The 9961-nt window shown below is 38.4% G+C and overlaps 2 protein-coding genes across 4 annotated transcripts in view; both read right to left on the bottom strand.

Moving 5' to 3' along the window:
* The window catches only part of PIAS1 (protein inhibitor of activated STAT 1), a 56206-nt gene that overhangs the window by 26350 nt on the left and 19895 nt on the right, over positions 1–9961 (bottom strand). For all 3 annotated transcript variants that reach the window (XM_015639282.2, XM_015639284.2, XM_033517011.1), the window contains one exon: positions 3556–4000. In XM_015639282.2, the coding sequence (XP_015494768.1) occupies positions 3556–4000 (445 nt within the window). Of the gene's footprint in view, positions 1–3555; positions 4001–9961 lie in introns of those variants that run through there.
* The window catches only part of LOC117244924, a 17912-nt gene continuing 11960 nt past the window's right edge, over positions 4010–9961 (bottom strand). The window contains exon 3 of the mRNA XM_033517012.1: positions 4010–8284. Within this exon, the coding sequence (XP_033372903.1) occupies positions 5987–6931 (945 nt within the window). The 5' untranslated portion in view covers positions 6932–8284 and the 3' untranslated portion in view covers positions 4010–5986. The remainder of the gene's footprint in view (positions 8285–9961) is intronic.

Below are 9961 nucleotides of genomic sequence, written 5' to 3'. Positions count from 1 at the left end.
GAAGTGTCCAAGGAGCAGCCTGGGATGGTGGAAGGTGCAGGGATGGGCTTTAAGGTCCTTTCCAACCCAAACCATTCCAGAATTTTATGATCTGCCCCCCCAAACGCTCAACTCAAAGGTTTTTTTTTTAATAGGATTGCTTCAAACAGAATTCCCACATTAAACAAAAGCCTGGAACATTCCTGAAGTTAACAGAAGGGCAGGGATTGCTTCCAAAGGTATCTGCTTGGAATTTCACTGACATTTCCTTACCCTGAAACACCACAAAAGGGAAAAATCCCACGTTTGGGAGCTCTTCCCACATCCAGGAATCGATAAATAAATGCCCAGCATCATTCCTGAGCTGTCTCCTGGAAATTACAGCCTGATTTGGAAGGGTTTCTGATGGCAAAGTGATGAGACACATACTGAGCACCTCATTAGCTCCCAGCACCAGCACTGCCTGGAATGGTTATTAATCAATTAGGGTTGAGATTAAAGCTAAATAGATACAGGGCGAAGAATACCTGAACCACAAGATTAAATTACCAAAATGTCTCGGCTTTTCCCTCAATTACAGCAGATAAACCAAAAAGAAAATGCAAATAAGTGTGGTGGGGCCTTGAGAACTCACAGATAACCCCAGCACTCACATATCAGGCGGGAAAATACCTAAAAAGAAGATTAAATGACAAAAAACTCTCTGTTTTTTTCCTATATTACAGCAGCTAAAGCAAAAAAATATACAAGTAAGTGTGGTAGATCCTTCAGAATGCACAGATAACCTCAGCACTCACATATCAGGTGGGAAAACACCTAAAAAGAAGATTAAATGACCAAAATCTCTCTGGTTTTTACAATAACCAAAGCAAAAAATATACAAATAAGTGTGGTAGAGCCTTCAGAATGCACAGATAACCTCAGCACTCACATATCAGGTGGGAAAACACTTGAAAAAGAGGATTACATGACCAAAATATCTCTGTTTTTTCCTAGATTACAGCAGGTAAAGCAAAAAAAAAATACAAATAAGTGTGGCAGACCTTTCATAATTCACAGACAACCTGAGCACTCCCACACCAGGTGGGAAAACACCTGAAACAGAGGATTAAATGACCAAAATCTGGGTTTTTTTCTTAAATTACAGCAGATAAATCAAAAGAAAAATATATAGATAAGTGTGGTAGATCCTTCAGAATGCACAGACAACCTGAGCACTCCCACATCAGGTGGGAAAACAGCAGAAAAAAAGATTAAATTAACAAAATCTCTGTTTTTTTCCTAAATTGCAGTAGCTAAAGCAAAAAAATACACAAATAAGTGTGGTAGAGCATTCAGAATGCACAGACAACCTGAGCACTCCCACATCAGGTGGAAAAACACTTAAAAAGATGATTAAATGACCAAAATCTCCCTGTTTTTTACAGCAACTAAAGAAAAAAACATAAAATAAAGAGTGGTAGAGCCTTCAGAACTCACAGACAACCTGAGCACTCCCACATCAGGTGGGAAAACAGCAGAAAAGCAGATTAAATGACCAAAATCTCTGCTTTTCACATCAACTAAAGCAAAACCAACAGCAATAAGGGTGGCAGAAGGGCACAGACAGCCCAGCCCCCCAGCCTGGCGCTGCTCAGATTTGTTTACTCGGGATTTCTCCTGCAAAGCTTTGGGGTTTTTTTGTGTTTTCTCTCACTCACCCACCCTTCTCTCCCCAAATCTCCTCTCACAAATCCTCTCCTCCCACCAGCCAGGAAGCTTTGCTGGTTTCAAGGTTCCAAGCCACAGAAATCACCAGGAATGGGGCTTTTTTTAGGGAATATTGAGGGGTATGAGAAGTGAAGGGTGATGTGAAGTGCTCTGTGCAAGAAAAAACAATCATATATATATATAATATCATAATATGTTATATAATATTATATATATGTATATAAAAATATATACCACCAGAATATTACATAATATATATAGATATAATATATATAATAAAATAAAAGATATAATACATATATTATACTACATTAATATATTATTGTAGTATATATTAATGTAGTATATATAATACATCATATAATAACATATATGTATTATATATTATAAAACAATAAAATATTATGTAAATATAATACAATATAATATAATGTAATATAGATATTATATATTTATATAATATATGCTACAATATATTAAATTGCATAAATTATATTATATTGTATAATTTATTATATTATATATTATACTATAATATACTATAGTATACTGCAATATAATATACTATAATATACTATACTAAAATATAATAAATTATAATATAATAATACAGTATAACATAACATAATAATGTATACTATAATAATATTATATATATTATTATATATTTTATACATAATATATAATATATTATATATATTGTATAATATTATATTATAATAAATAAAATAAATTATAATAAAATATAATAAATATTATATAATAAATATAATATAATAAAATGTATAATATAATATATTATATATCTTATATATATTATAAATATTATATAATTAATATATATTTTATATACATATCTATCTATCAATATATAAAATAATACTCTGGGAGCAGCAGATTCCTCTCAGCAGCTCCAGCAGTGATTTAGACCTTCATACCAAAATCAACTGCCAGAAAAACACCAAGAGCAGCAAGAAACCCACAAATTCCCTAGATTCAGACATTCAGACTGCAACAGAGCCAGCGAATTTCCAGCCTGGCACCCCTTCCCAGCACAGATGAGAACATTTTAGAAGCTTGATGGATTTGGGGGTAGTTTTGTTTAGTTTGGGGTTGTTTTTTTTTATCATAATGAAGCTCTGTGGTTTATAAGAACTCCTGAAAGCAGAATGGTTTGGGGGTTGTTTTTCCTTTTTTTTATGGATTTGTTTCTTGTCAAAGTCCCCCCTCCTTTAAAAATAACGGATGTTTAAATCATATTTAGAGGCTCAGCTAAAGCAACTAATGAGTGTTAGGTAAGATGTCTCTCCATGCAGAACAATCTGTTCCAAAAGTTACCAAAAATAGCAATTCTCTAAACACTGCTGTGATGCAATATTTAACCACTTGCTGCTGCTGCAGCAGCTCAGTTTGACCATCTGAGTTTGAACCAACTCAAATTGCACCACAAATCCCCCAAAACACCATGAGTTTTTCTTACTGAGACTGCTGGGTTCGATCAGTTCATCCAACAAGTCATAGAAATGGAGTTTCTGTCCCAAAATTTACCAAAAATTGCAATTCTCTAAACACTGCAGCACCAGCAGCAGCTGAATTTGACCATTTGAATTTGAACCAACTTGAATTTGACCGTGAATTCCTCCAAAACACCACGAGTTTTTCAGGCTGGTGGGTTTGATTAACTGATCCAACAAGTCATAGAAATGGAGTTTCTGTCCCAAAATTTACCAAAAATTGCAATTCTCTAAACACTGCTGTGATGTTAACCACTTGCTGCAGCAGCAGCAGCTCAATTTGACCATTTGAACTTGAACCAACTCGAATTTGACCGCGAATCCCCCAAACGCCGCGAGCAGTTTTTCTTACCGAGGCTGGTGGGTTTGATCAGCTCATCCAACAAGTCGTAGAAAGGGAGTTTCTGCAGTTTGATGTCGGGGTGCACGGGGTGCAGGGCCGAGGTGAGGTGGGGCAGTTCCAGTTCGTGTTTGGGTCCCAGCAGCGACACGGGGAGCAAGGGGGACGTGGCGGGGTGGCCGTCGTAGCCGAGCTGTGGAATGGTGGATGGCGACAGCGTGGCCGGCATGGAGCTGGAGTGCACGCTGGGGATGGACAGGTCTGCTGGGGTCATGATTTTCTGGGGGAACCTTCTCCTATAGAGTTCTTTGATTTTCATCTGGACGGCGGGGCTGCAGCCAGCCTTCAGCAAGTGCAGGGCTTTGGTCAGCAGTTCGTGTTTGCGGCCGTGCTTGTTCCTCCCCGCGTAGCCCAGCAGCACCTGCAGCTCCGAAACTCGAAGGCTCATAACCATTTGCTTCAAAGAAACGAAACAAGGAATTAATAGGGGCACTTCCAGCACCCTCACCCGAGCTAGGAAGGGCTTGAAGGCCGTTAAGGAGGAGGATTTTAAAGGCTCTGCGCCCCCTTTCGCAACGCTCACGTATTTTTTAAGTGCTCAGGGTTTATTTTCCACTCTGCACTCAGAGATTTTTTAAAGGCATTTCCATTCTGTGGGTAAAAACCTGGTTGTGGCTGTACTTGTTATTTTTTTTTAATCACTCACTAAAATCTCCAATGTCAATAATTTGTTACTGCTCTGGCTGGATGTAAAAGCAGTTGTGCACTGACAAATCCAAGCTGTGCCAGTCCTGAACTCCAAACAGCACTTCCAAGGGCCTCCCCCAGTTTGCAGCAGAAATAAAAGGCTCAGAGCCAGGAGATCAATGGCATTAAAAGGAGAGGGAATATGATCCCAGCTGACCCCGTGGCACCACTCCTGGGTTAAAGGAAACTTCTTCCCGTTCCATCTCCGCGCTCCTCCCGTCAGAGCTGCGGATCCTGCTCTGGGCTCTGCCTCCTGTTAATTAGCATCCTCATTAAGGCAGCTGTTTAGTGTCTCCCAATGGGATCTAATGAATCAGACTGGTACAACTTGTCACCTGTTTGACTTCTCCAGAACGGGGAACAACACCTCCCCAGCCAGTGAAACCAGTAACCACCAGTTGGCATCGACTGGGCGGGCAGGAGCCAGAAAATCAACTTCAGGGCCTGGTTTTCATGGAAAAAATTATTTCAGTGCTTGTCCATCATCAGAAGGCCTGAGACACCAGCTGGAATGGTGATTCCCTGTGGAATTCTGGATTCCCAAGGAATCATAAAGAAATACGATGGCTAAAACCCACTGATGAGACAGGCTGCATCCTCTGCGTGAAACAATTCAATATTTCATAGCCAACCCCAGAAGATCCGACTCCACACAACACTCGATGGATTTATCTGGGAGCAAAGCAGCTCACTCAGCACACGAGGGAGGCTTCTGCAATTTCCCAGCCACTGAATTTGCAATCTCTGAATTTGACCACAAACCCTCCCCATCCTCTCTGCTCCTTCCAACCCTGCAAAGCATTCGGTCTCAAACACCGCTCTGATTTTATTCCACGTTAATTCTCAAACCTCAAGTGCCCAGATTAGAAAGGCCCTACCCCTGGCTTTAGTAAAACCAGCCCCAAACTCCCATCGTCTCCTCAGAGCTCCAGCACCTGCAAGATCACTAATTACAAGATATTTAAAAGCCCTAAATGAGGTGATTCACGTCTTTAATGAGGTTTGCAGCAGCCACACCGAAGTCAAATTTGCCACAAGGTTTCTGCTCTGCTGAACCACAGCTCAGGAACCTGGCTGAGCCTTCCACAAACCCTCTGGAAATACCTGGAGCTGTTTCTTTTTAATCTCTGAATACCCCAAGAACCTTCCTCACATTTAACTCTGAGACTGTCACAGATCCACTAATGAGAACAGACGAGCTGCTTGGTAAGAAATGAAGATGTCTTAAAAGAATAAGGCATTTCAGTTCCAATCTGAAGTGTTGACAGCTGAAAGGAAAGTGAAACAAATAGATTCGAAACATGGAAAAACACTATTTATAATGCTTTCCAAACACTTCTTCGACAGAATGAGGAGCTACAGCTGAAGGGTTTTGTGCCATCACCATTAAAAGTCACTTCCTCAACAGCCAGAACCTCTCAGAGCTTCACTCTCTTCTTGTTTTGTAAGGAACGAGCGGCAGAGGACTGAGAAATAACTGAGGCAGTGAGAATCTCCTGCTCCACGCTGGAGAATTTCCATTTTTAAGGTGAAGGCAAGCTGGAATGAGCACACACAAAGCAGGGTCCGCACTGGAGCCAGACTCGGAGACCAAAACAAACAAAATTCCCACATCTTCCCCACCCCGGCGCATTCCTCGCGCAGGAGGACAGGAACAATTTTGTTTGCAGTGCTCAGGGCACCGACAGAACCCTCCTTAAAAACAGCAATAAAGCCATGTGGCTTTTATTAACCTTCCATAATTTATAGATAAACCTTTTATCCCCAACAAAGAGAGCCTTGAAGCATCCCCACCTTTGCCAGGGGATGCTGTCCACGGGAAAAGTCTCCTACGACACCGACACCAAAATTCCCATCCCCTCCTCCAACCCAGGAGCGTTTCAGAGGATCCAACCCAGCTCCACCAGCAGAAATCCAAACCCTCTCCACGCTCTGATCCGTGGTCTCCTGACCCTGGAATGGGCAGGGAAACGACCCAAACGTGTGAAAAAACCTCAATTTCCCTGTCACAGCTCATCACAATTCCAACCCCTCGCTGGCTCAGCTGCAGCAGCAAAGCTGGAGGGCAAAGACACAGAGAGTTTTGCTCCAGGAAATGTTGGAAATGTTGATTTTCTTTCCTGTTGCCTGCAGCAGTCGAGCAGAAAAGATCACTGGAACCTGACAGGTCCAAAGCCCACCTTGAAGAGCAAAGAACTGCCCCCACCTCTGGCTGCTGAGCAGAATTCCCAAAAAAACTGGGATTTCTCTGTCCAGACAGGAAATAAAGGAACAGAACAACAACAAAAAGCTGAACTGCAGCTTTGTCTTTATCAAATAGAAATGAAAATAAAACCCTTTTATTTCTATAAATGGATATGCCCAATTCCCAAGGATTGCCTGCAGAGAAATCCCTCAATTCCAAGCGTTCAGTCCTGGGAATATTCATTCCCACAAACATCACAGCAGTGCACAAGAAATTGATGTTATTTAGCCCTGAAAAGGTTGAGGTTTTGGCACTGGGATTTCCAACAATTCCCAGAACCAAACAGGCGCTGGTTTTGTGCCCTCTGGTACTGAGGGAACGCTCAAAATTCCCAAAGAGGATGAGGATGGTGAGGAATATTTGCAAAAGTCGGGAGAAGCTCTCCAGAAAAAACATCTCTCCAGGAATGCAGCTCAGCTCGGGTCAGTGGCAGATTTGGGATGGAGGAGTGAGAAGGGAGATGTGAGCACACAGCCGGCATTTCCACCAACGGCGCCGCTCGGGGATTCCTCATCCTGGCTCCCTCCGACATTCCCATCCCAAATCCCAAATCCCAAATCCCAAATCCCAAATCCCTTCCCGAATCCCTCGGGGATTTGCTGCCATCCCAGCAGTCCCATGGTTACCCCTGGGAGCTGGGAAAGAGGCCAGGTTGTTTTCCCACCTCCCCTGTTTTTGGTGTTCCCAAACCTGGCTTGTTTTCCCAGCTGGGTCAATCCCAGGATTTGACGCCGTTCCCGCTGCTGGAGGAAAATCCCAAATTTCTGTGTGTTGAGGGAAGGCTGAAACACCTGGAAACGAGGAGTATTCCCACCAAAAAATAAAAAAAAATTAAAAATTTAAATATCTGAGACTGCTGCTCACACTCTCCGGTGATTATCCATAGGAAAGGGATCTTCCTCTACGGCTCTTTCCCAAAATAATCATCACATTTTTAAATAAAAAGCTATCAAAGATGAAATCTTGGCTTTCCCAAAGCCAGGAGAGATTCCCAAACTTCAGATTCCCAGCTGGAGGAATTCCAACCCTCAGCACAACAGCTCAGAGCGTTCTCAGCAGTTGAATCTTGTCTCCACGCCCTAGGAAAACTGGGAATTAAGGTTAAAAATAAATCAAATCTAAGTTTTGGTGCCTCTGGATAAGAAATTCCCTGGAAAAACCATGCCTGGCACTGATTATTCAATTATTTATTATTGACATGGTTCAATTATGAATTATTTAATTATTCAGGTGAACCTGAATTTTTTTTCCCCCATTTTTAGAAGGGTGGGATTTGTCTGAGGGGTAAAAAGCAGGCAGAAATCAACATTAATTTCTATTTTTAATCAACTGAGAGTGATGGACGAGACTGAGCATTCCTCATCCATCCACCAGCACAAAAAATGTCTTTTTTCATCCATTTTTCACCCATTTTTCATCCAAAACCGCCTTCAAATCAAAATATTCCAATCCAAGTTTTTGGAACTTCTCTGGTTTATCAGCCCTGGGATGTGCCTGGAGAATCCCAGGAATTATTCCTGGATGTTTCTGGGGAGCAGAGCCAGGGAAGAAGCTCCACATCGATTTATAAACAGCAATTTCAGGCAGTGACAGCGAATTGTTATTAAAAACACACTAATTAGCGATCTTTTAGTAATTAAGAGTCATTATGACAGAAGAGAGGAAGAGCTGCAGCAAATTCCTTCAAAGGGGGAGGACAACAGAAGTGGAAATTTCCTCCTTATTGGGAAAAGAATTCCATAATCACTCCTAAAAAACAGTGATTAAAATTATTAAAAATTAATTTAGGAATTATTATTAAAATTTGAATTTAAATTTAAAATTTAGAAATTTAAATATTAATAATATTAATTTAGGAATTACTATTAAAATTTAAAATTAATTTTAAAATTTAAGAAATTAAATATTTATAATATTAATTTAGGAATTATTATTAAAATTTTAAATTACATTTTAATTTTAAAAATTTAAATATTAATAATATTAATTTAGTGATTACTATTAAAATTTAAAATTAATTTCAAAATTTAAGAAATTAAATATTAATAATATTAATTTAGGAATTACTATTAAAATTTTAAAATTAATTTTAAAAATGAAAAAATAAATATTAATATTTTTTAATTGTTTTTAAAATATTATTTCAAAGAAATAATTTTTAATTGTATTTATTAAAGATGATTTTTTCTCTAATAAAAGCAAGGAGGAAGCGTTAGATGAGGATGGAAATGGTTCTGAATTAATTTCAATAAACTCCAACCCCCAGCTGTAAAAATACAGCTCCTGCCTGCTCTGAGCAGCCTCTTTAACCCCTGAGTGGAATCTTCTGGAAAAACTCAGCTCTTTCTCCACCCACAATAAACTCCTGGATATTTCAGATCAGTGAAACTCAACAATCCTGAAGGTAAAAAAAGGAAAAAATCCCAATTTTTAATAAATTAAATTTTATTTAAATTCTAAAAAAAAAATTTTTAAAAAAATTTTAAAAAATTAATAAATTAATACAAATTCCCTATCCCTAAATTCCACCTGTGAGTGGAGCCAAGGAAAATCTCAAGGCTGAAGGAGAATAAAAATGAATTCATTATCCCAAAAATCTGCAGGAGGGAATGGAACAAATCCTGGGAAGCAAAATAGCCAAAGGTTGAAATCCCTGGAATTCAAACCAGAGGGGAGGCAAAGGCACAGGAGAAAAATCTATATTTGATATATCAAATATATAATAAATATAGAAATCTATAGAAATATAAATATATAAAATTATAAATAATATAAAATATACATTTTTTAATTTTAAAATTAAATTTTTTAAAAATTAATTTTTTTAATATTTTTAAATGAAACTTTTTTTTATTATCATCTTTTTAATTATTTGGCTGGAAATGCCAAAACAGCTCCTGATGGCACCTAAAGAGATCTGGGTTTCTTGAAATGACAAGAATTAAAATTTAAATAATTAAATCATTTCATTTAAATACTTAAAATTTAAATAAATAAATGCACTCACGATTTTCCCTGCCATAAAAAGCTGCAGGCAAAACTTACCTTTACAAAAAAAAGGAGATTTCTTTGTGAATTAAATGGCTGCAGAATTATTTCTTAATTATTTTTTAATTATTTTGAACCAACCTGGGAATGATGAAGCTTTTCCAGCCTTTACAATTCTGGGATTGTGGAGTTTTAAATTCAGATTCTACAATTTGAAAATTCCACAGATTATTTATTTAAATAGATAAATAAAAAATATTATTTATATATATATATATATATATATATATTATTGGCAGATTTTTCTCCTGGCAAGCACTTCTTCTACTTTATGCCTATTTATGTTTTTAGGTAAAACCTGAATGTCCCCAAATTCTGTGAATTTTAGGAAGCTCAGTGATGCTGTTTTGAACCTGAACACTAATAGTAATAGTAATA

The sequence above is a fragment of the Parus major genome, chromosome 10, assembly GCF_001522545.3.
Source record: "Parus major isolate Abel chromosome 10, Parus_major1.1, whole genome shotgun sequence".
Taxonomy (NCBI): Eukaryota; Metazoa; Chordata; class Aves; order Passeriformes; family Paridae; genus Parus; species Parus major.
This window is presented reverse-complemented; position numbering and strand designations above follow the sequence as displayed.